The 26,371-nt window shown below is 52.4% G+C and overlaps 2 protein-coding genes across 2 annotated transcripts; one reads left to right on the plus strand and one right to left on the minus strand.

The window, feature by feature from the left end:
* The first annotated feature begins 8,004 nt into the window (after positions 1–8,004).
* LOC139603687 (olfactory receptor 14C36-like) lies at positions 8,005–8,922 on the plus strand. The gene has a single exon (XM_071454575.1). The coding sequence runs from the start codon at positions 8,005–8,007 to the stop codon at positions 8,920–8,922; it is 918 nt and encodes a 305-aa protein (XP_071310676.1).
* Positions 8,923–20,092: 11,170 nt separating this feature from the next.
* LOC139603688 (olfactory receptor 14A16-like) lies at positions 20,093–25,614 on the minus strand. The gene is made up of 3 exons (XM_071454576.1): positions 25,546–25,614; positions 25,229–25,454; positions 20,093–20,703 (listed from the first exon to the last, which is right to left on the minus strand). The coding sequence occupies exons 1-3, from the start codon at positions 25,612–25,614 to the stop codon at positions 20,093–20,095; spliced, it is 906 nt and encodes a 301-aa protein (XP_071310677.1).
* Between the last annotated feature and the right edge of the window lie 757 nt (positions 25,615–26,371).

The following is a 26,371-nucleotide window of genomic DNA, read 5'->3' on the forward strand; positions in this document are numbered from 1 at the left end:
GGGGAAAGAGAGAGACTGGGAGAGGATGGGACACCGGGAAAGGGAGAGCGGGACAGGGTGCTGGACTGTGGGGGAGGCAAAACGAGAGGAAGTCGACAAAGTCGCTTCTTTTGCTGCTTTCGCTGCCGCTGCCGCCGCTACATTCGCTGCTGCCACTGCAACTGAAGCCATATTCAGCCAAGACCCAAAGTCTGGACTCCTGCACAGGAATCCCCTCGGTCACTGCTGTGCATTGTCCCTGCTGAGGGTCAAACACTATTGGAAAGCGTTCCCTGAATGTGGAATTTGTACCTGACCCAAGCACTGCACTTACCTCTCCAGCACTGTTTTCCACTTTCCAAAAAAAATAAAAACAAACGGGAAGGCAAACTGGATGGAGCTCATGGTATTTGACAGTGTCTTAAACATGCCAAGTCATGGATCTTAGAGGTGAGATCCATTTGGAATTAATGGGATAGAGACTTAGTGCAACATGGAAATGGAGAGCATAAAAATAAATACAGTAAAACATCTTGGTTTGTTTCTTTCTGTTTTCATTTCATTTCTTAAAAGCTCTTTCAGTTCTTCCAGAATCTTGTCCACAGTCCTGTTTGCTCTTTCCAAGAACCTTTCCTGGAGAACCAGGTGCAGCTTCTGTCACAAGACGTGCCACCAGCTGCGGCTTCTCTTGGCTTTCCACACCATGCATGCAGCACGACTCTTGCAGCAAAGCAGGACAAATGTTTGAAGAACTTTACAGCTTGTTCTTTCCTTTCCTTGTGGGTTGGGCACTTGTGCCATTGGTGAGGTTTTCATTGTTACTGTTCTACCCTAAGAAAACATGATGGGCTCCCAGGAATTGTTAGGCCATGCAAGCCTGACTGAATGCAGAGAAAGAATCTCCTGAGCCTGCAGCCTGAAAGGGAGAGCTGTGTGATAATCATTCCAACACCCCCATGGACATCTTGAAAGTGATGTAGAAGATGAAAATGGGCTGACAGAGGGAGTTTGTTTCAGTGTTCAGTTCAGATGCTTCTACATCTCATGCATTGATACAAATCAAGAGTACAATCAGTTCATGAAAGGCACCAGAACAAGCTGGACCTCTGAGGAGATGACTGAAAGAATCTGAAAAGAAGAAATGCAGGGAATGACTTGGTGAACTTTGGCTGTACAAAGGATCATTTTTCCTAAATACTTTCCAATCCATTCCCTCCGCTTTTGTCCTTCCTAACAAGGCCATTTTCATCCCAGATTCCCCATGAAATGAGAGACCTGAGCTTATGGAAGAGTCTGAAAGATGCCCTGTTCCTGTGCAGGGACACTGAGGCTGGAGCAGGAGCCTGAGCCCTCTCTGGGGCAGCCTCCTCCCAGCTGGAATTTGTGCCGTGCTGGGAGAGGAGGAGGAGGGGGAGAGCGCTGGCGCTGTGTGGCAGGAGCAGGAGGTTTGGGCCGCAGGACATTCCGTCTGCGCCGCTGCCCCGCAATGGGCGGCCGTGCCCGGGGCTCTGGGCCTGGCCCCGCGTGCGCTGAGCTCCCGACACTGCGGGAGCTCCCCGGGCTGGGCTCAGCTTCCCGCTGGGCCTGGGCAGCAGGCTGGGCTCCAGCTGGGACCAGCAGCAGCTGGAAATACCTCTGGGCATCTCCATTCGCTGCTGCTGCTCAGAAGAAGAAACAATGGAGGCAGTCAAGAAGTTCTGGTTTCTCTTTCTCCTGGTGGATTTTTTCATTTGATTTGACACTTGAGAGGCAATTTCTGTGATGGCCTTTGTCAGTTGATTCTATTTCAGCAGCAGCAGCAGGGCTGTGTTTGAGCACTGCAAATGTGGCCTGTGCGGCTGCTTTAATTCTCCTTGACTTTGTGCTCAGGAACTTGAAAGCATTTCAAGATCTGCTAATCATGATGCCTGTGACCAAAAGCCTGAGTTCACCAATTCCCAGCCAGGGGCTATGTACAAATCACCAACAGGATGGGACTGCTGAGCAACGTGTCTCGAGCTGTTTATTTTCCAGCATCAGTCTCATTACATGGTTATGAAAATGGGAAGATGCCAGCAGCTCGTGTCGTCGGCAGCAGACAAAGAACTCAATGTTACAACTTACTTTAAAAGTTTTTTTACCAATCCCACAAAGCAAAAGCATATTGACAGTAGTTCTATCCAACCACGATAAGCACAGGTACCTTTGGTTAAAATAATGCTTGCTTATTTTGAATACAATACCTGCTTGTAAGCCTTAAAACACAATGCACAGAGCTCATGCTTAGAACTTCCTAATATCTCGTTAGATGTACTTTTGTGTAGCTTAGGGAATTATTCTACCAAGCGTTAATACAAAAACCATTGTTCTATTTGTCCTTACTTTCTACTTCTAATACAACTTTTCTGCTGACAAATCTTATGGCTACTACTTAGCACTAATCGCAGTTCTGCTGTCTCTGAGGCCTGCCTTTTGCAGCTTTCTCAAACCCCTCTGATTTTAAGGATTCCTAAATTCACTGTCATGAAAGCACTCTGGGTAGCGCTGATCAAAAAGGGCAATTGCAGATTTACAGATAAATTTCAAGTGGCAAGCAGAAGAGGGACAAGAGCAGCCAGGTTCTCCAATTCCCAAAGGCAAAGGCAGTAGCAGCATCCTGCTGTCAGCTCAGGGTGAGTAAAACAGTGCTGAAAACAGCGCTGGAACCCGATCCTTTCTTCCTCTGAGGGCTGGCTCAGGGCAGCACAGGCAGGCCCTGAGGAGTCAGGGCTGTGTGTGGGTGATTGCTGCTCTAGTCCAGAATTGAGCTGGAAAAAGCCCTTGGGAGCCGAGGCAGGAGCAGGTGGGAAGGGGCCGGCGCTGCTGCTGCTCCTGGCCGGGAGCCCCGGCTGGGCCGGGCCGGCGCCCCCTGCGCTGCGGCTGCTGCTGCTGCCAGAGCCGGGCGGGACTCGGGGACAGGGAACGGACACGGGGGGACAGCAAAGGCCTGGCGGCTGCAGGGATGGTGGCGCTTGGGCCAGCGCCAGCACAGAGCTTCAGCCCGCAGTTAACCCCGAGGGAAACGCTGGGGAAAGGCTCCATTTCAGCCTTTCTGCACTCGTGGCTGTGAAGGGACCGAAATAAAAGGAGAACAAGCAGGGCCCGACCCCTTCTCCTTCGGGAGGAGCCGCAGGCCTGGGGCTGTGAGGGGCCATGAGGGTTATAATTTGTGGTGAGGAGCCAATCACCGACAAGTGAGTCCAAATGAAATGTAATTTATTAATTGACAGAGCAAACAATAATAGGCAAATTACTGGGCTGGGTCCAGCCGGGGAGTCTCCGCTCCACCAACGGCTCACACCCACCCGGCTGTTCAGGCCTCTCTTTTATCTATCGTGGTTGTGTATTTTCTGGTGTTTTCTGTGTCTGCGCCGATAGTTGCTAGGGGGTCTTTTTCTGCCTTTTGGTGGTCATTTGGAGGAAGGCTCCTGTCCTGTCTCTCAGAGTTTTGATGACCCTGCAATAGCCTTTACCATATATAGGTGTGTGGCTGCATATAGTTACATATTGCATATTCAGCTTTTCAACATATTAGCTTGTGACATATTGCGGTTTAAGCCTTATGACATTTTGCAACATATTAGCCCGTTATATTTATCTTGTGGTTTTTCATCGGCTTTTCCTTTTGATGAACAAACTTGAGAAATTATCCTATTACAGGGAGGAGCCCTGGGCCTGGGGCTGTGAGGGGCCGTGAGGGGCCGTGAGGGGCCATGAAGGGCCGTTGGGGACCTTGAGGTAGAGAAGGGTCTCTGAGAGGCTGTGGGAGGCCAGGCACCTCATGGAACCCAGGGTCACTTATGACACTGTGGAACCAAGGAGACTTGTTGGCAGTATGGAAACTTACGGAGTTTCCATACTGCAAACAAAAGTCCATAATGACATTCTGGGGCCTCATGGAACCATGGAGACCATTAGGACACTTCAGGACCCACTGGAACCAAGGGGCCATTGTGACACTGCAAGGCCTCGTTTAACCAAGGGCTCATTGTAGCACGGCAGGGCCTCATGGAATCAAGGGGATCATAGTGGCGCTCCATGAGACCATGGGGACATTCTTACTCTTTGGAACCAAGGAGACCATTGTGACACTACAGGGCTGCATGGAACTGTGAACTGATGTGACAGTGAGGGGCCCAATGGAATCAAGAGGCCATTCCGTACTTCAGGGCTTCATGGACCCAAGGAGCCCTTGTGGCACTGCAGGGCCTCATGGAATCCTGGAGACCATTCTGGCACTTTGAGGCCTTGTTGAATCAAGGGGCTCTGCAGGGCCTTGTGGAACCAAGGAGTTCTTTGTGACACTGCAGGGACTTGTGAAAGCAATGAGAAAAATCTGGCACCCTGAGTCTCCATGGCACCAAGGGGCCACTGTGCCACAGCCATGCCCTGAGGAACCAAGGGTCCATTGCGATCCTGGGGAGCCCAATAGAACCAAGGGACCATTGTGCCATTGCGCTGTTCCACGGAACCAAGGAAACCATTTTGACACTGCAAGGCCTCATGGAATCAAGGGGACATTGTGCCAATGGGGACCCAAAAGACCACTGTGATATCACTGGACTTATGGAAACAAAGATCTGTTTTGATACTATGGGGCCTCATGGAACCTAGGGGCAATTGTGATGCTGCAGGGCCCCAAAGATCCAAGAACATGGAAAAGTTCTGGTTGGCTTGGCCTGACTGGTCCCGCTGACCTTGGCATGTTGAGGGTTGCTTCTCATCTGCCCCTAAAACCCTGGACTTCTGTGCTTTCCTTCCTGTGGGAAAGAACTCTCCTCCTCCAGGGGTTCATGGCTGAAATTGGGATTCTACATCCAAATTCAATTATATCGAAGGATGATTCCTGTATGAAACCTGCCAGAACAGACAGCTCTGGGTGGCCTTGGCATCTTGGAGGCCACCTCTCATCTGCCTTCAAAACACAGGGGGGCCAAGCTTTTCTTTCCATGGAAAAATCATCTTTCAGGTGTCCATAGCCAAAATCTGGAATCTGCCTCCAAAATTTCTTATATCCAAGGATAGCTCCCAGACAAAAGCTGCCAGGACTGTCTAGGTTCCCTTGGCTTCCTGAGGGCCAGCTCTCATCTGCCTGTGAAACACTTGGGCTCTGTACTCTCCTTCCTATGGAAAAGAACTGTCCTTCTCATCCAGGTGCCCATGGACAAAACTGGGATTTGGCCTCCCAAACTCCATCTACCCAAGAACTGCTCCCAAACAAAAGCTGCCAAGACAAACAGGTCTGGCTGGTCTTGGCCTCCTTGGAGCTGCTGCTAACCAGCCTTTGCAACACTGGGGCTCTGCCCTTTCCTTCCTGTGGAGAAGAACTGTCATTCTGGTCCAGGCACTCATGGCTGAAATGGAATTCCACCTCTAAAACTACCCAAATATCCAAGGGTTGCTTTCAGACAAAAGCTGCAGGGACAGACAGTTCTGGCTTGCCTTGGCCTCTGGTGACTGCCTCTGATCTGCCTTCAAAACCCTGGGGCTCTGTGGTTTCCTTCCTGTAGAAAAGAACCGTCCTTCTTGTCCAGGCACCCATGGCCTCAAGCACATGAGCACTTTACAGGGACAGAGGAGCTCTGGGCTCAGTGGGGTGGAGATTGAGGACAGCAGAGGAGAGCCCTGGGAGGGACTGAAGGGTGGATCATTTTACCATGGTAGAGAACAGCCAGAGAAAGAAAAAAATCAAAGCTATGGGAACCTGGGGAAGACAAGATGAGGAAAAAAGAGAAAGGAATTTCCCTCACAGGGGAGGGCTGTGGTGCAACACATCCCCCAGAAGAAATCTGGGTCAGCCCAAGGCTTTGTGTGGGCAGGCAGAGGCAGGCAGGAGGCAGAGCTGTCAGCAAAGGAAGGGCCCAGCCAGGTGGGGCAGCCGGGGGATGCCGACAGCCTGCAGGGACAGAGGCGCAGGGCAGGGACACCGTAGGACAGCCTGGGCTGCACAGGGCACAGGCATGGGCAGCAGCTGCAAGACAGCCCTGCCAGAGCCAACTTGGGCAGCACTTTGGCCATGGCTGCTGGGCCTGGGCCTGAGGCAGGAGCAGGAGACAAGTGACCCTTGCAGGCCTGGGGCCTCATGGCCTCCTTGTCCCTGCTCAGCAGCCTGGCAGGGGCCGCCCCATGCTCCTGCCCTTGGCATTGCACATCCCCACATGCCAGAGCCCATCCCGGCAAGAGCCCTGAGCAAGGAGGGAGGGACAGCATCTGCCTGGCCAGGCCCTGGGGCTCAGGCCTTGGCCCTTGGCATTCCTCAAACACATCCAGCTTTGCTCAGCACCAGAGACACCTTGGCCTTGTTTGTCCCCAGCTGTCATCACTGCCTCCAGTGTTCTGCTCTAACTGGAACCTGGGGACACTTTCTCAGTCATGTTCCTCAGTGGAACCCATTAAAACTTCAAGAAACTTAAGTGTTTCAATTTAATTTTGAGTTCTTGAGAAGTTTTCTGAAGACTCTCTCAGGGACTGAGTCTGATGTAAACAACACCAAATCCCCAAGAGACTCATTAAAGTCCTTGTGCTGTGTCTGTGCTGCTGAGCTTTAAAGGAACAGCTCTTCCCAGGGCCAGCTCCTCTCCCAGCCCAGCAGGGCTGAGGGCTCTGCCTGCAGGCACTGAGGGCACAGGAGCCAGGCAGAGACAGGCTGAAGGCAATCAGGATTGGGAAGACATTGAGCTGAGACTCCACTTGGGGAAAGATCTTCACAGCCCTGTGCATGGTGAGTGTGTGGGTGCAGGGCAATGTCCCCTGTGCTCCTGGAGGGATCTCCTGAAGCCAGCACACCCCAGAGCCTGGGGGATGTGTCAGGAGGACTCTCCCAGTTTCTCTGTGGCACAGGAGGAGCAGGAGGAGCAGGAGGAGGAGGAGGAGGAGGAGGATGTGCTGCAGAGCAGGGCTGCCCTGGGCACCGTCAGAGGGACAGGGCAGGACGGCTCCTGCTGCCAGGGACGGCTGCAGGGGCTGAAGCTGGGGCTGCAGCCAGGGCTGCCCAGGGCTGTCCTGCAGAGCAGCTCCTGCAGCCCTCAGGGCTCTTGGCCAGCCCAGGGCATGTGCCACCTGCCAGGGGCAGCTCTCAGCCTGCCTGGCAGCTCCCCATGGACGCTGCAGGGGAGAAGTTCCAGGTGCAAGGAGCCACCCCCATCAGGGCAGATTCCTCCTGCTCTGGAGATGGTGCTGCATGGCCAGGGCTGCTCTCAGCTTTCTCCTAAAGGGAAGGGAAAGAGGCTGTCAGCTTTGGCTGTGTCCCTGAGCCTCCTGCACTGTCAGCCTGGGCATCAGCAGATGGGCCTCAGATCTCCCTCAGAAAGTGCCTCCTCAGCCTCCTCTCCCTACACACAGCAGCAGCAGCACCTTGGCTTGCAGCATCTCTGTTTGTCTGGCCTGCCCTTAAGGCCCTGCTGCCAGGGAGATGCCCCTGGGCAGTGCCCTGTGCTGGGAGGGGTCTGCAGGGCAGAGCTGAGCCCCCAGGGCTGGGCTGGGCTCTGGCAGCACTGGCAGGGACAAGGCTTGGATAGAGAGAAACAGCTCCCAGCAGGCACAACTCCAGGTAGCAGAGAGCCAGACCAACCCTTGGCATCCCTCCATGTCCAGCTGCACCGGGAGAGAGCAAAGAGTTTCGAGAAAATTAGTTTTTCAACAGGAGCATTTCAAAAGTCCACTTTGTTTTCAAGCACATTTTAAGTCTGATTACCGTGAACTCGAGGGAGGTGTAATGATCAAAGGCCCCTGTGTGGGGACCAGCAGGTCTGACCGCACTGGGGCACAGGGAACCCTGTTTTCCCTCTGTTTTCTCCCCAGTGTTCAGACTGAGTGCAATGCTGAAGATGAATCAGTAACTCAGCCGCAAAAACACCCATTCAAAAAATTCTAGCAAAGTCGTCCCCCCCCCAAGAATAGAAGTAATTTTGAGGGGATTCCATGCAAAATCCATAGGACTGACTCAAAAAGTTGGACCCAGCTTGTCAATGTCTTGTTTCAACAGTCCACCATGCCCAGAGTGAAGGAATGTCCAACAGCAGCTCCATCAGGCACTTCCTCCTGCTGGCATTGGCAGACACGCGGCAGCTGCAGCTCCTGCACTTCTGCCTCTTGCTGGGCATCTCCCTGGCTGCCCTCCTGGGCAACGGCCTCATCATCAGCACCGTAGCCTGCGGCTACCACCTGCACACGCCCATGTTCTTCTTCCTGCTCAACCTGGCCCTCAGCGACCTGGGCTCCATCTGCACCACTGTCCCCAAAGCCATGCACAATTCCCTCTGGGACACCAGCACCATCTCCTACTCAGCATGTGCTGCTCAGGTTTTCTTCTTTGCCTTTTTCATTTCAGCAGAGTTTTCCCTCCTGACCATCATGTGCTACGACCGCTACGTGTCCATCTGCAAACCCCTGCACTATGGGACCCTCCTGGGCAGCAGAGCTTGTGCCCACATGGCAGCAGCTGCCTGGGCCAGTGCCTTTCTCTATGCTCTTTTGAACACAGCCAATACATTTTCCCTGCCCCTGTGCCATGGCAATGTCCTGGGCCAGTTCTTCTGTGAAATCCCCCAGATCCTCAAGCTCTCCTGCTCCAAATCCTACCTCAGGGAACTTGGGATTATTGTGGTTGGTGCCTGTGTAGTTTCTGGCTGTTTTGTGTTCATGGTTTTCTCCTATGTGCAGATCTTCAGGGCTGTGATGAGGATCCCCTCTGAGCAGGGACGGCACAAAGCCTTTTCCACCTGCCTCCCTCACCTGGCTGTGCTCTCCCTGTTTCTCAGCACCTCATTTTTTGCCTACCTGAAGCCCCCCTCCATCTCTTCCCCATCCCTGGATCTGGCAGTGTCAGTTCTGTACTCAGTGGTGCCCCCAGTCCTGAACCCCCTCATCTACAGCCTGAGGAATCAGGAGCTCAAGGCTGCCCTGAGGAAAATGATGATTGGATGACTTCTAAAGCAACCAATTGCCTGTTTCCTTCTGCACAGTTTTCGGAATGGAACTCATGACAGGCCCAACAGGTCTGCCCAGGTCTTTAGTCGTGTTCAATGGAGTTTTCTGTTATAAAATTATCCTCAATAAAAATTTTTAATCACCCCCAATAAATTCACTGTCCGCCCCTTGAATTTCACCCTGAAGCTCTATAAACCAGGGTTTTGTGCTATCACTACTGTCGTGGTATAGGGCAAATTTGGAGGAGAATTTCCAAATTAGGGCCCCTCCAGTAAGCAAACCCACATGGCCCCTTCCCCCAACCGGTTCGGGAAGGATTCCTCGGAGAGGAGTGGAAAGAACCTGTTTATTTAACAGGTACAGCACCCCCCAGCACACAAAGTGAACAATACCGGATGACACCGCTCTGAAAAAAGATGACAAATTCAGAAAGTCTCTCTTGGGGGGTGGTCACTCTGTTCTCAGTCCCTCCGGCGCTGGGGCAGCTGCTGCAGGCCACAAGGTGCAGGATCTTGGTGTTTCCCAGGTCCCAGTCCGGAGCAGGTTCGAAATGGTCAGAAAAAGGAAAAGAGAAACAGTCCAGGAAGAAATTGAACAGTTTAGCTAAACTAGCTAATGAGCAAAAGCAAGCAGAATCGAAGCAAGCAAGAGCGAGAGAGCAAAGTGAAAAGCAAAAGCAGAAAAAGCAAAAGCTGCAGTCTCTGTGTCCCACCAGGCTGATAAGAAAACCAAAACAAAACTTTCCCTCTTCAGAGCTGGTCTTAAAGGTACAGAACATAATATCCAACATTAACAGAACACATGAATGGGGATACAAGCATCATAACGTCACCCTGGGACAACTACATTTGAAGAAAATAAACTACCTTGCAGTGCCTGTTTTATCTGGGATCCCAACTCTGAGACCTGCATGAAGTTAGAGGGGAGAAGGGGAAAAGTGTCCCAGTAGAGCAGCACGGCCAGGGAGCAGCAGGGATTGGTCCTTTCAGAGCTGCTCTGCCCAGCTCCACCCTGTCCTTGCCAGCCCTGCTGTGGCTGTAAGGCCGGAGTGCTCTGGCAGCTTGGTCCCTGTCCTGCTGCGTGTCCCTGCTGTGGCCACAGGCAGGGCCAGGCCATGGGCACTGCTGGGACACAGCTGGGCTCCAGCACAGCAGCTCCATCAGCAAAGGGCATCTCCTGAGGGCAGGGCAGGGAGGCTTTGCTCTCCTCCAGAGCTGCTGTCAGCAATGTGCCCCAGGAATGCCCTGGCTCAGCAAAGCCCAGGGCCTGGGGCAGGGGGGAGTGTGCAGGGGGGGCTCACAGCAGTGTCCTGGCCCAGCCAGAGCTCCTGGCATGGACCTGAGGCAGCAGCAGAGCAGGGCCTGGGCTGTGTCTTTGTTCTGGGACAGCCTGGGAAGGTGGCCCAGGGCAATTGTCCCACAGCAGCCCCTGCAGCCACCATTGCCAGCACTGGCCTCTCCCCACCTGCAGGAGGTTGTTTGTCCTTGCATGGAGGTGTGAGAAATTATGCTCACTTCCAAAAAATTTAAAAGGTTTATTAAAACCTTATCAAAAATACAACAGAATACTGAATACAGAAAATATTACGGTGCTGGGAGCAAAGGATTTTTCCTGCAACGTGCTCATCCACACAATGGAGGTTTTGCCTTTTAACCCTTTAGCCTCTCCCAAAGCTCTGTCCATTGACTCCTTCTATGCTGCCCAGCAAAACAGAATCAGGCAAGATGAATGAGTTGTTTAAATTTTTCTTCCCATCAGGTGCCAACCAAGACACAGGAAAAGGCAGAAAAAACCTCATGCATCAGAAGAAATGCAATTCAACAGGGAAAAACCCAAACCCAAGCACAAAAACCCACTCCAAACACAACCAAAAAAACCAAAGTAAAACCCACCACCAACAACACAAAAACCCCACAAACAAACCAACCACAAAAAGCAAAGACCACAAACAGAAGAAAAGAAAATCCACAGGAAATCTCCCATCAGCAGAAAACATTTAACCACCTTGTGGCAGGACAGGGTTCTGTATGTGTACGTGTGGTTTTGAAAGAAAAATGTCTTAAAAAGAAATTAATCCTGTACCCCCCTTGCCCCCCTGCTTCTCTCAGGTGATTGCTGATCATGGTGTGACATGGAATGGAACATCCCTTGGGTCAGTCCAGCCCTTCTGTCCCATCCCTGTTCCCCAGGAACACTTGCCCACCCCAGGCCCATAGGTTTTGGGGGTTGCAGACGCCTCATGTGGGGCGAACACTGAGACAAGGACAGGAGAACTGAACAACATTTACTCTTGTCAAGGACAGTAGAACAGAACAGCACAGCCTTGGAGAAACTGATTGAGGATGTGCCTCTGGCAAACAGAAGCCACACAAAATGCAAGCAGGATGCCAGCTCAGCTCTGCAAGGCTGACAAAACACAAGTTATGCAGAACAATAATATTGCCCTTACTCAAAAGGGGGGGTCAAGAAACAGCCACCTAAAAAGGACACTGGATGCTGAAGACAGACCCCAAAGAACCATGTAAGGACTTGTAATAAGGGGTGCAACAATGTCAAATAAACTAAAAGGAAGTGGGGATAGCTAATGGATACATAATGAGTGTGTGTGATAAAAACCCTGTTCATTCAATGCTCAGTGCACTTGAATGGAGGAAGGATGGCCCAAGTGACCACCATGCTGTAATAAAGAATACCTACTTTCAAATACTCAAAACTGTTCAGAAGTTTCTATCCAGTGGATTTCAGTATCAGTGGTGTCCTTGGCTCCATTATGCCCCACAGTTTTACAATGGCCCCTTGGTTCCATGAGGCCCTGCTGTAGAACAATGGACCCTTGGTTCCATTGGGTTCCGTACTGTCAAAATGGCCTCCTTGGTTCTGCACTGCCACAATGCTCTCCTTTGCTCCATGAGGCCTTGGTGTGTCACAACAGCCCCTTGGTTCCATCAACTGCCACAGTGTCACCCTGGTCTCTTGGATCTGCAGGGTCACAATGGACAATTGGTCACAAGCAGCCCCGCTGTGTCACCATGAATATTTGGTTCCATGGGGCCCCAGAATGTCACAATGGCCCCTTGGTTCCATGAGGTTCCACAGCATCACCATGGTCTCCTTGGATTTGCAGTATCTCCATGGACCCTTGGGTCCACGTGGCCCTGCTGTGTCACAGTGGTTCCTTGGTTCCATGAAGCTCCACTGCATAATAATGGAATCTTGGTCCCATGAGGTTCTGTACTGTCACAATGGTCTCCTTGGTTCTGGACTGTAACAATGGACCCTTGCTTCCACGCGGTTCCATGATGTCACAATGGTCTCCTTGGCTCCATGAGGTTCCATGATGTCACAATGATCTCCGTGGCTCCATGAGGTTCCATGATGTCACAATGGTCTCCTTGGTTCCAGAGGTTCCATGATGTCACAATGGTTGCCTTGGTTCCCTGAGGTTCCATGATGTCACAATGGTCTCCGTGCTTCCATGAGGCCTTGCTTTGTCACAATGGCCCCATGGTTCCATGTGCTTCCATGGTGTCACCATGGTCTCCTCAGATCCTCATTGTCACAATGGACAATCGGCTCCATGGGCCCTGCTGTGTCACGATAAACCCTCAGTGCCATGAGGTTCTGTGGTGTCACAATGGTCTGCCTGGTTCAATGAGGCCCTGGAGTGTCACAATGCCTGCTTGGTTCCGTGAGCTTTGATAGCATCAACAATGGTCTCCTTGTTTCTGCAGTGCCATAATGGACCCTGGTTCCATGAGGTCCCTAAATGTCACTGGTCTCCTGGGTTCCATGTGGCCCTGCTGTGTCACCATGGCCCCTTGGTTCCATGAGTTTCTGTACTGTCAGCAATGGTTCCTTTGTTCCAATGAGGCCCTGCTGTGTCCCAATGGACCCTGGGTTCCATGAAGTTCTTCAGTGTCACAATGGCCCCTTGGATCCATGAGGTCCCACAGTGTCACCATGGTGTCCTTGGATCCACACTGCCATGATGGACCATTGTTGCAGCTGGAATAGCTGCTAATAAAGCCCAGGGTAGGGAAGCACAAAGGGCCTTTGCATGGTACCCACAGATGTTTGATTCAGCCGTGCAGTGAGATGTTCAGGGTCACAAGGCAGGACTCCTGAGAGGAGTCAAGGTTTCTGTATCTCCAGAGGAAGGGACTGATCAGTGCCATGGGGGCAGTACAAAGATGGGGGGCAATGTGGGAATGGGGAGGGAGTGGCTGAGGGACACAGAACAAGGGGAAGGAGCCAATGGGGTCAAATAGCTTTTGAGGGAAGCTTCTGGTGTCTCCCTAACCCAGGGAAGCCTCTCAGGGACTCCACAGCTGCAGAGTGTCACAATGGCCCCTTGGTTCTTTTGGGCTCCTCAGGATCCCCGTGGCCCCTTGGCTGCATGAGGCCCAGCTGTGTCACATTGGCCCCTTGCTTCCACTGGGACCCACAGCGTCACAATTGTCCCCCCTTAGTTCCATGAGGCCCCACAATGTCACAATGGACCTTTGGTTCCATGAGTTCCACACTGTTCCATAAATCCTTGGTTTCACAGGGCCCTGTAGTGTCACGATGGTCCCTTGGTTCCGTGGTGCCACACAGGGCCACAATTGCCCTTTGGCCCAACAGGGCCTCATAGTGTCACAATGGACTCCTTGGTTCCATGGAGACACAAAGTGCCACAATGGCCCTTTGGTTTCATCAGGCCTCAAAGTGTGAAAATGGCCTCCATGGTTCCATGAGGCCTCCTGCGTCAAAATGGACTTTTGGTTCCATGGTGCCCCATAGTGTCACAATGGTCTCCTTGGTTCTGCACTTTAAGAATGCCCCCTTGGTCCCTCAGAGCCCCACAGTGTCACTATTGTGCCCTTGGTTCCATGAGGCTTTGCTGTGTCACAATGGTCCCTTGGTTCCATGATGTCCCATAGCAGAGCAATGGTCTCCTTGGTTCCACAGTGTCAGAATGGCCCCTTTGTCCCATGGAGCCCCACAGTGTCACTGAGGTCCCCTTGATTCCACGAGGCCCTGCAGTGTCACAATGGCCCCTTGGTTCCAATGGGTTCTGAAGGGTCAGAATGTCCTCCATGGTTCCATGAGGCCCTGCAATCTCCCAATGGACCCTTGGTTCCAAGGGCCCCGCAGTGTCACAAGGCTGCCTTAGTTCCACAAGGCCCTGCAGTGTCATGGTGGCCCCTTGGCTCCATGAGGCAAAGCAGAATCAGAATGGCCCCTTGGTTCCATGGAGCACCACGGTGTCACCATGGTCTCATTGGTTCCACAGTGTAACAATGGACCTTTGGTTCCATGAGGTTCCTCAGTGTCTCAGTGGCCCCTTGGCTCCATGTGGCCCTGCTGTGTCACAGTGCCAGGTGGTTCCATGAGGCCCCAAAGTGTCCAAATGGTCTCCTTGCTTCTGGGAAGCCCCACAGAGCCACAAGGGACTCTTGGTTCCAGGAGGCCTTGCTGTGTCACAATGGACTTTGGTTCCAAGAGCTTTCACACTGTCAACAATGGTCTGAGCACTGCAGTGTCACCATGGATCCTTTGTTCCATGAGGTTCCAGAGCATAACATGATCCCCTTGATTCCAGAAGGTTCTGCAGTGTCCCAATGGACCATTGGTTCCATGCAGCCCCACACTGTCACAATGACCCCATGGCTCCAGGAGCTTCCACACTGTCAGCAATGCTCTCCTTGGTTCCCCGAGGCCTTGCTCTGATACAATGGACTTTTGGTTCCATGGGGGGGGTTCCACTGCATCACAATGGACCCTTTGTTCCATGGGGTTCCACAGTGTCACAGCTGACTCCTTGGTTCTGTCAGCCTCTGCTGTCACCAAATGTCCAAAATATCAGAATAAGGCTCCATAATACTAATTTGGTGTTTGAGAAGGTATCATTTATTCAGACCTGAGTTCCAACACGGGATAACTCCTAACCTTATGTGGACATGTAATTCTACCAGTGTGTTACTTATACACAGTCACTAAATGCGTATTACAATTTACCCATTTCCATAAAACCCACCCCAAGTTCCCAGATTCAGACTTTGTTTTCTCTATCCCTGCACCCTTGAGCCAGATGTCTTCTTCTTCTCTTCCAAGCATCCTTGCTGGGAAAGCAGCCCCTGCATGCCTTGTTCCCGTGCTGAAAGTTCCCAGGCAGGGTAAAAATGGAATGAACCCTTTTGGTATCAGCCCCAGGCTTTGTGTGGGCAGGCAGAGGCAGGCAGGAGGCAGAGCTGTCAGCAAAGGAAGGGCCCAGCCAGGTGGGGCAGCCGGGGGATGCCGACAGCCTGCAGGGACAGAGGCGCAGGGCAGGGACACCGTAGGACAGCCTGGGCTGCACAGGGCACAGGCATGGGCAGCAGCTGCAAGACAGCCCTGCCAGAGCCAACTTGGGCAGCACTTTGGCCATGGCTGCTGGGCCTGGGCCTGAGGCAGGAGCAGGAGACAAGTGACCCTTGCAGGCCTGGGGCCTCATGGCCTCCTTGTCCCTGCTCAGCAGCCTGGCAGGGGCCGCCCCATGCTCCTGCCCTTGGCATTGCACATCCCCACATGCCAGTGCCCATCCCGGCAAGAGCCCTGAGCAAGGAGGGAGGGACAGGATCTGCCTGGCCAGGCCCTGGGGCTCAGGCCTTGGCCCTTGGCATTCCTCAAACACATCCAGCTTTGCTCAGCACCAGAGACACCTTGGCCTTGTTTGTCCCCAGCTGTCAGCACTGCCTCCAGTGTTCTGCTCTAACTGGAACCTGGGGACACTTTCTCAGTCGTGTTCCTCAGTGGGACCCATTAAAACTTCAAGAAGCTTCAGAATTTTAATTTTTCTTTGAGTTCTTGAGAAGTTTTTTGAACACACTCCCAGGGACTGAGTCTGATGTAAACAACATCAAAGCCCTGAGAGGGTCACTAACGTTTTCCTAGTCCAGTGATGTAGAAAGATTTCAAAGAACTTGTCAGAAATACACATTTCATATTTTAAAGGGTATATTTTATTTTATTTCTCTTTAGAGCACAGGTGGTTGCAGCATTCTCTGATTGACCCAGGGTCTCTCCTCAGCAGCTCTGGGCTGCTCACAGAAGCTGTGCCTGGAGCTCTGACCCAGTGTGGACAACCTTGCTCCACATTGCCCAGCCCCATCCTGTCTGTCCTCACTCCCCTGGGACCTGCTGTGCTTGGAGAGCTGGCTGCACCCAGCCTAAGAGGGGTTTTCCCTTTTTGGGGTTTTTTGAAGCAATCTGAAAATCCTGAGTTTACCCACTGGAAACAGACACACTGCTCAGGTGTGTGCCAGCCCAAGGGGCCACCAAAGCCACTGCAGAGCTGCCCTGGACCAGCTGTGAGGGTGGATCATCAGCCCAAGCTGCACTGGGCCACTGCAAGGGGCTGTGGCCATGGGCACTGCCCTGACCCCACTGCTGGGTTTGGCTGCCACGGCCACCGTGAGAAATTAAACTGTCCTTGGAAACACTGGGGAGGACTGGGACATACTGGGGAACACTGGGAACATTGTGGGGAAGACTGGGGACACTGGGGCACCCTGTGTTTGAAATTGGGAGGAACTGGAGGGACTGGGCTGTACTGGGAGGGACTGGAGGGGCACTGGAGTTTTACTGGGGTTGTACTGGGGTAGTACTGGGAATGAACTGGGCTGTACTGGGAGGGAATGGAGAGGCTGTTCCCGCCTCCGCCGCCTCTCATTTGCCGAGGCTTCCGCCCATCACCAGTTTCAGCCAATCAGCGCCAGAGATCCGGGCCTGGGGGCGGTGCCTAGACAGCCGCCATATTTTCCTTTTTCCTACAACTCCCATCATGCCCCGCGGCCGGATACAGCCCCATTGCAGCCGGGACTGCAACGCCCGTCATGCCCCGCGCTCCACAGAACCCCGGGATCCGCCCCCATCTGTCCCATAACTGTCCCCCAGACCCTGAAGCATCCCTCAGTGCCCCCTCAGTGCCCATTTGGGACCCCACAAAAGCGTCCCCGGACCCCCTGAGTGCTCCCAACCCCACAGATGCCGGGTACAGCCCCTTCTGGGAATTCGTCTCCCCTCATCCCCCGTGGCCCCCGAGCCCCTCAGAACACAGTCCCGCGCCTAAAACTCCTGCTGTTCCCGCGCCCTAAAGAGCCCGGTTAGAGCTCCCCGAGCTCCCCCCAAGGATTCCCGAGCCGTTCAAGTTCCCCCGAGGACCTCAAGTCGCGGCTCGGATGCAAAAGTGTCCCCCAAGAGCCTTCCCGGACCCCCAAACGCCGCGTTCCAACCACTTCCGGGACTACAGCTCCCCGCATGCTCCGCGGCGCACGTACGGTGCCATTCCAGCCGGGACTTCATCTCCCGTCATGCCCCGCGCCCCTCCGAGAGCCATTGCAGCTGCGCCTCGAACTCCCGTGATGCTCTGCCGCCCCGTTAAACCGTATGATACCCGCGCCTTCAACTCCCATCAGCCCCCGCGCCCCGGTGAGCCCCGTTCGAGCCCTCCAAGGACCCGTCCGGAACCCCGAAGGGCCCCGAATTCCCTTCCCTGAGCTCCAAGGGCCCCCCTGGACCCCCAAGTGCTGCCCCAGACCCCGAACTGGCCCTCAGAATCCCTGAGTGCCCCTCCAAGTTCCCACCCAGCTCCCCCAAGTTACCTCTAGACCCTCAAGTTCTCTCTGAATTCCCTCCCCAGACCCAAAACTGCCCCAAATGTGCCCCAGATATGGCTACAGGGACCCCAAAGTGCCTCCTCTTGACCATATGCGAAAAAAAGATGATAAAAAATGATGGCAAAACGTCTACAAAGAATATTAGTTACCATAAAGAGGAAGAAATAAATACCCAATAGAGCTTAATGAATTGATGAAGGCAATTGTGTTACTTAGAACCAATGATCAATAATTTTCCGTGTTGCTAAAAGTGTATCGATATTTTAATATAAATATAAAAATTAGGTAATTAAAATTGACAAATACTATCAGAATAATATAATTATCCTTTTATTAATTAATTGGATTTTATTTATAAGGAAAAATGCTTAAATTTTTTTTATGTTTAGGGATGTCAGTCCCAGGCGGGCGATGTCAGACATGCTAAGGCTGGGGGTGAGGAGCAGCTTGTCCAAACAGGCTCAGCCCAAAAGGGGCTCATTCTTATTGCCCAGACCTCCTAAGGAGACATTCAGCATCAAGATCACCTGGGAAATGCTTCCATCCCCTCTTCTCTGAAATGAAAAGTAAAAAAATATTCCCTTCTCTAAAACCAAAAATAATGAGGTGCACTTTGGAATCTCCCTCCTGAACAGAACTCCAAACTGACTCCAATCACTGCACAAGGCCTGGAGACTCAAAGGCAATGGAAGGGAGACAAAGAGCTCCTGAGGGCTTTCTGTATTTTAATCATCCCCACGGTGGATTCGGGGCTGGGTCCAGGAGCCTCAGGCACAGAGAGAAGGATGAAGAAGCTGCTCAAGGAGTCAGCAGCAAAACTCCAAGTGCCTTGGAGCATGGCTGGGCCCCAGTGAGGGCAGGGAGGGCCAAAGGCTGCCCAGGGCCTGGTGAGAGCAGATCCTTGAGGCCAGGATTGCAGGGAGCCCAAGGCTCTGAGCAGGGAACTGCAATGCTGAGCAAGGCCTGGCTTGGCTGCAGGAAGCAGAAAGGCCAAGGCCTGAGCCCAGCCTGGGCCAGCAGGGCCTGTCCCTCACGGCTGTCTCGGGGCTCTTGGTGGGCCAGGGGGATGTGAGGGGCAGCAAGGACAAATGGCATCAACCTGCAGCCCCTGCCAGCCTCCCCAGGGAGGCCGAGGGAGAAGCAAAGTGCAGTCCCTGCCAGGAAAGTTCCTCCTGTGGGGCCTCCAGAGGCGCTGCCCGAGCCCAGGGCACAAAGGCCTGGCTGCCTGTGGCCCTGCCAGCCCTGCCCAGCCCTTGGCCATCTGTCCTGCAGGCTGTGGCCCCTGGGCGTGCTGCTCCTCTGCCCTGGCCGGCTGCACTCGCCCATCTCGCTGTCCCCCAGCATTTCTCACCCAGCGTTTCTGTGCCCTCCCTGGGCTCCCTGCACCCAGCGCTGCCGGCTCCTGGCACACAGAGCCCGGCCATGGCCCAGCCTCACGCTGCCACACCTCCAGCACCAACATTCTGCCCTGCGAGGGACTTTGCTTTCTCCTCAGCTCCAGCCTGAACCTTCCAAGCTGCACTTTGGGGAGGTTTCCTGCAATTCCCACTGCCAAGGAAAGCTCTGTCTCCTGCTGGTCACAAACAGAGAAGGGCTGGTGGGAGATGTGGTGGTCAGAGGCTGCCTGGGGCATGGGGACCATTAAATTATTGAGTGTTTAAATATTCCATGAAAGAAGGAGAGGTAGTAACAAAACACCTACAAGTAGCTGGATGGCTGAGCCCAGAGAGTGGTGGTGAATACTGCTGCATCCAGCTGGCAGCCAGTCACCAGTGGTGTCCCTATGTGCTCTGTGCTGGGGCCAGTCCTGTTCAGTATTTTTATTGACAACATGGATGAAGGTGTAGTGTCTTTCAATAGTAAATCTACAGATGACATTAAGCTGAGAGTGTGTGTCCATCTGATGGAAGGTAGGATGGCTCTGCAGATAGACCTGGAACAGTTGGATGGATGGGCAGAGTCCAGTAAGATGAAGTTTAACAAGACCAAGTGCTGGCTCCTGCACTTTGGCCACAACAACCCCTGCAAGGCTACAGGCTGGGGACAGAGTGGCTGGAGAGCAGCCAGGCAGAAAGGGACCTGGGGCGCTGATGGACAGCAGGCTGGACATGAGCCAGCAGTGTGCCCAGGTGGGCAAGAAGGCCAATGGCTCCTGGCCTGGATCAGGAATGGTGTGGCCAGCAGGATCAGGGCTTCTGTGCCACCCCTAACCTGCCCCCAGCTCTGCACACAGACATTGCTGCTGCAGCTCCAGAGAAGGCAACAAAAGGGGCATCTATGGTGAAAACTTTGCTGGAAGATACTTTAGTTTGTTTAAAGCCAACAAGGGCACAGGTCCTCATTGACACAGTCTGTGGGTCACAGTGAAGGTGTGGAGAAAAAAAACGAGATATGGCAGAATCAATGGGTTTTGTTTTGGGAGAATATTATAAAAGTAAAACAATGACAAAAAACCTCCAAAATGAAACCAACAAGAAGTATCAAATATGAGTTTTATTATAAGTGACTTGCAAAAACTGGCCATCAGTTTAATGTTTCTGAAACCATCCAGCCATCAGTCTCCACACTGCAGCCTTGAGCTCCTGGTTCCTCAGGCTGTAGATGAGGGGGTTCAGGGCTGGAGCCACCACCGAGTACAGAACTGACACGGCCAGATCCAGGGATGGGGAGGAGATGGAGGGGGGCTTCAGGTACGCAAAAAATGAGGTGCTGAGGAACAGGGAGACCACGGCCAGGTGAGGGAGGCAGGTGGAAAAGGCTTTGTGCCGTCCCTGCTCAGAGGGGATCCTCAGCACAGCCCTGAAGATCTGCACATAGGAGAAAACAATGAACACAAAACAACCAAAACCTAAACAGACACCAAGCAATGAAATCCAAATTTTTCTGAAGGTGGAGTGTGAGCAGGAGAGCTTGAGGATCTGGGGAACCTCACAGAAGAACTGGCCCAGGGCATTGCCATGGCACAGGGGCAGGGAAAATGTATTGGCTGTGTGCAGCAGAGCATAGAGAAAGCCACTGGCCCAGGCAGCTGCTGCCATGTGGGCACAAGCTCTGCTGCCCAGGAGGGTCCCGTAGTGCAGGGGTTTGCAGATGGACACGTAGCGGTCGTAGCACATGATGGTCAGGAGGAAATACTCTGCTGCAATGAAGAAGATAAAGAAAAACATCTGTGCAGCACATGCTGAGTAGGAGATGGTGCTGGTGTCCCAGAGGGAATTGTGCATGGCTTTGGGGACAGTGGTGCAGATGGAGCCCAGGTCGCTGAGGGCCAGGTTGAGCAGGAAGAAGAACATGGGCGTGTGCAGGTGGTGGCCGCAGGCTACGGCGCTGATGATGAGGCCGTTGCCCAGGAGGGCAGCCAGGGAGATGCCCAGCAAGAGGCAGAAGTGCAGGAGCTGCAGCTGCCGCGTGTCTGCCAATGCCAGCAGGAGGAAGTGCCTGATGGAGCTGCTGTTGGACATTTGTTCATTCTGGACATTGTGGACTGCTGAAAGAGGACATTGACAAAGTTCAATCAAATTCTTTGAATTAATTCTATGTATTTTTTTTGGAATCTCTGCAAAATCATTTCTCTTCCGGGGAGGAAATTTGGCTAAACTATTTCTCATTTTGAGTTTGTGCTGCTGAGTACCTGCCTCATCTTTAGCACTGCTCTCAGGCTGAACACTGGGGAGCCCAGGGGGAAAACAGGGCTCCCTGTGCCCCAGTACAGTCAGTGCTAGTCCTCACCCAGGAGTACTTTGATCATTACAACTCGTCTGTTTCAGGGTGCCTGCACTTAAAAATTTCTTGAAAAATGAAGTGGAATTTTTGAACACTCCAGTTTAGAACTAATTTTCTCCAAACCCTTCTCTCTTTCCCTGTGAAGCAGGACAGGGAGGGATGCCAAGGGTTGCTCTGGCTCTCTGCTGCCTGGAGTTGTGCCTACTGGGAGATGTTTCTCTCTATCCAAGCCTTGCTCCTGCCAGTGCTGCCAGAGCCCAGCCCAGCCCTGGGGGCTCAGCTCTGCCCTGCAGACCCCTCCCAGCACAGGGCACTGCCCAGGGGCATCTCCCTGGCAGCAGGGCCTTAAGGGCAGGCCAGACAAACAGAGATGCTGCAAGCCAAGGTGCTGCTGCTGCTGTGTGTAGGGAGAGGAGGCTGAGGAGGCACTTTCTGAGGGAGATCTGAGGCCCATCTGCTGATGCCCAGGCTGACAGTGCAGGAGGCTCAGGGACACAGCCAAAGCTGACAGCCCCTTTCCCTTCCCTTTAGGAGAAAGCTGAGAGCAGCCCTGGCCATGCAGCACCATCTCCAGAGCAGGAGGAATCTGCCCTGATGGGGGTGGCTCCTTGCACCTGGAACTTCTCCCCTGCAGCGTCCATGGGGAGCTGCCAGGCAGGCTGAGAGCTGCCCCTGGCAGGTGGCACATGCCCTGGGCTGGCCAAGAGCCCTGAGGGCTGCAGGAGCTGCTCTGCAGGACAGCCCTGGGCAGCCCTGGCTGCAGCCCCAGCTTCAGCCCCTGCAGCCGTCCCTGGCAGCAGGAGCCGTCCTGCCCTGTCCCTCTGACGGTGCCCAGGGCAGCCCCGCTCTGCACCACATCCTCCTCCTCCTCCTCCTCCTGCTCCTCCTCCTGCTCCTGTGCCACAGAGAAACTGGGAGAGTCCTCCTGACACATCCCCCAGGCTCTGGGGTGTGCTGGCTTCAGGAGATCCCTCCAGGAGCACAGGGGACATTGCCCTGCACCCACACACTCACCATGCACAGGGCTGTGAAGATCTTTCCCCAGGTGGAGTCTCAGCTCAATGTCTTCCCAATCCTGATTGCCTTCAGCCTGTCTCTGCCTGGCTCCTGTGCCCTCAGTGCCTGTAGGCAGAGCCCTCAGCCCTGCTGGGCTGGGAGAGGAGCTGGCCCTGGGAAGAGCTGTTCCTTTAAAGCTCAGCAGCACAGACACAGCACAAGGACTTTAATGAGCCTCTCAGGGATTTGGTGTTGTTTACATCAGACTCAGTCCCTGAGAGAGTCTTCAGAAAACTTCTCAAGAACTCAAAATTAATTTGAAACTCTGAAGTTTCTTAAAGTTTTAACAGGTCCCACTGAAGGACACAACTGAGAAAGAGTCCCCAGGTTCCAGTTAGAGCAGAACACTGGAGGCAGTGCTGACAGCTGGGGACAAACAAGGCCAAGGTGTCTCTGGTGCTGAGCAAAGCTGGATGTGTTTGAGGAATGCCAGGGGCCAAGGCCTGAGCCCCAGGGCCTGGCCAGGCAGATCCTGTCCCTCCCTCCTTGCTCAGGGCTCTTGCCGGGATGGGCACTGGCATGTGGGGATGTGCAATGCCAAGGGCAGGAGCATGGGGCGGCCCCTGCCAGGCTGCTGAGCAGGGACAAGGAGGCCATGAGGCCCCAGGCCTGCAAGGGTCACTTGTCTCCTGCTCCTGCCTCAGTGCTTTCCTTTTTATGGAAAAGAACCATCCCTCCTTCCCAGGCACCCTTGGTGGGAAAACAGGACTCCCATACCACTAACCAATATGATTAAGCTGAAGCCATTGATTGTTTACATTATGCACTTATTTATGCATTCTAACTCTACTGCATACACTGATCACGCATCTCTTCATTGGTGCCTCTCTCTTGTCCTTGTGTTCTGCACTCACTTCTCTGGGTATGTGATTGGTCACAGTCCAGGTGGTTCACAGCCCTCTGTTATCTAGTTCCTGTGGTCTTGGCATTCTGTTCCTCAGCATTTTCTTTCTTCATTTAGCACAGTTTATGTCTTAGTAACCTTGGTGAATTCCAGAGGGCTCTGATAAGAAGAACTACAAGCAATATGGCTGGTGCACAGTGTGGCCTAAGTTGTTCAGATACATTGCTACAACTCCCCCTTCTTCTTCTTGCACGAACCAAACCCTTTTCACTGTATTTTCTACCAAGTGGGTCTCCAATATCACTATGCATGGAATAGCTCAAAGCAATATAATAATAACTACTAGTAATAACAAAGCTCCCTTTAAGGTATCTTTCAATCATCCAGTTATTCCCCATCCCTCAAACCATTCATCCAAGCCCCAATCATTCAGAGTCAATTTCTTCATGTTGTCTTGTAATTGTTTGAGTTTCCTGTGGATGGATGTAGACTGGCCAGAGAGATTCATACAACACATTCCTTCAAAATCCTCACACCTGTGCCCATGTGCTAACAGCAAAAAATCTATAGCAGCTCTATTTTGCAGTGTGCCATGTCTAATACCATCTACATCAGTGAGCATTTGATTTACAATAGCTGAACTTGTGTTCAGTGTGGGAATCCACAAAATCAGAGGGTTTTTGGGAAAGCTGCAAAAGGCAGGCCTCAGAGACAGCAGGACTGTGATTAGAGCTAAGCAGTAGCCATGAGATTGGTCAGCAGAAAAATTATTTAAAAAGTAGAAAAGCAAGGACAAATAGAACAATGGTCTGTGTATTAACGCTTGTCTAGAAAAACTCTCTAAGCTACAGAAAGTTTTTCTAGCAAGATATTAGGAAGTTTGAAGCTTAATAATGGAGCTCTGTGCATTGTGTTTTAAGGCTTACAAGCAGGTATTGTATTCAAAATAAGCAAGCATTGTTTTAACCAAAGGTACCTGTGCTTATCGTGGTTGGATAGAACTACTGTCAATATGCTTTTGCTTTGTGGGATTGGTCAAAAAACTTGTAAAGTAAGTTGTAACATTGCGTTCTTTGTCTGCTGCTGAGGACACGAGCTGCTGGCATTTCCCATTGTCATAACCATGTGATGAGACTGATGCTGGAAAATAAAACAGCTCAAGGCACGTTCCACAGCAGCCCCGTGCCGTTTGTGATTTGTACACAGCCCCCGGCTCTCTCTATACAAGACAGACTGTGCAAAGTACTTTATGCTATGAATTTCATGCATTGCTCTCAAAAAGAACCAAACCCCCTGTCTTAAGGCACTTTCATAACAACATGTACACACACCTCAAAGAAAGACCTCCAGTACTTGACCAGAATCATGAATCTAAAATTATTGAAGGGCCACACCCTCTCATTATGTGGGGGAGAGGATATGCTTGTGTTTCTACAGATACAGGACCCTGGTGGATTCTCAATCTCTAATGCAGACACACCCCTGCCTTTTCCACCATCCCTCTACCAGTGACCCTTTATCCCTACCCCCTCCCTCTTTCCCCTCTTGAAACTGCTCCTTTGTCCCTCCCTCAAACTTCCCTTAAAAAAGAGAAGGGTGTGATTGGGAGGAGTTGGGAAGAACTATAGGGGGAACTTAAAAATATTTAAGAATGTCTTAAATTAAGTCAACTAATGTGTGTTTTTACCATACACAAGTGAAAACTACCCAGTGGGAAAGAAGAAGTATGATTCTTTCTGTGACACCCTCCAGGGCACCCCACAGCAGTACCAGTGCCATCGTTGTCATCGTCTTTATCAGTGCCCTCATCTGTATCCAAGTGACCACCGGCTGGATCGTCCCTCAGCCAAAACAAAACATCTGGGTCACTTTGGCAAAGTCATTAAAGCAAGACAATCTTTGCATGGCCATTGGAAGCGTAGACAGTCCGCTCTTAACATGCCTGGTGGGAGTCCCCCTGTCACCAAATGACTGCCCGTATGTAGGTAAGAAACCCAACCCCATGGACACCTGGGACGAGTGGATGAAGATCCTCCCACACCATGTCTCCACAGGACTTGCTTTTCCAGGCCCAGGATGGTGTTCTGGGCAGTGGTGTGAGGCACAGGGTCGGTCTCCAGCCATCCCGTGGTGGCTTCCACCATGGTCAGCACGTAGCGCTTGCCCTGGCGTGTCTGGGGCAGTGGGATGGAGTCAATCTGCCAGGCCTCCCCATACTTGTACTTGAACCACCGCCCACCGTACCACAGGGGCTTCACCTGCTGGGCCTGCTTGATGGCAGCACACGTCTCACAGTCATGGATAACCTGAGAAATACTTCCATGGTTAGATCCACCCCTCGGTCTCGTGCCCACTTACAGGTGGCACCTTTGCCCTGATGACCTGAGGCATCATGGGCCCATTGAGCTGGGAACAACTCCCCCGCATGTTGCCAATCTAAGTCTATCTTTGGCACCTCTATCTTTGCAGCCTGACCTACCCGCTTGTTGTTTTGGTGTTCCTCACTAGCCTGACTCTTGGGGACATGGGCATCTCTGTGGCAGACTTTCACAGGCAGCTTCTCCAACCAAGAAGCAATGTCTTTCCATTCATCAGCAGCCCAGATTGATTTTCCTCTATGCTGCCAGTTGGACTTTTTCCACCTTTCCAGCCAACCTCACAGATCATTGGCTACCATCCATGAATCGATATAAAAGGTATCGTTTTGGCCCCTTCTCTCTTTCAGCAATGTCCAGGGCCATCTGAATGGCTTTGAGTTCAGTAAATTGACTTGATCCACCTTCTCCTTTGGTAGCTTGTGCAATCTGTCCTGTGGGGCTCCATACAGCTGCTTTCCATTCCCAGTTCATCCCTACAATGTGTCAGGAACCGTCAGTGAAAAGAGCGTAGCGTGTTTGCTCTGCTGGTAGTTGGTTGTATGGTGGAGCTTCCTCAGCCCATGTCACTTGTACCTGCTCCTCTTTGTCAGTGAGACCAAAGTTTTCACCTTCCAGCCAGTTTGTATTTATCTCCAAAATCCCAAGGCGATTCAGGTTTCCAATACAGGCATGCTGTGTGATCAGAGCAATCCATTTGCCCCATGTGGTGTCAGTGGTGTGGTGGGTACAGAGAACCTTTCTTTTAATCATCCACCCCAGCACCGGTAGTCGGGGTGCCAGGAGGAGTTGTGCTTCTGTGCCAATCA

This window comes from Agelaius tricolor, unplaced genomic scaffold, assembly GCF_023055355.1.
Source record: "Agelaius tricolor isolate 1412-34295 unplaced genomic scaffold, bAgeTri1.0.p SCAF_40, whole genome shotgun sequence".
NCBI lineage: Eukaryota > Metazoa > Chordata > Aves > Passeriformes > Icteridae > Agelaius > Agelaius tricolor.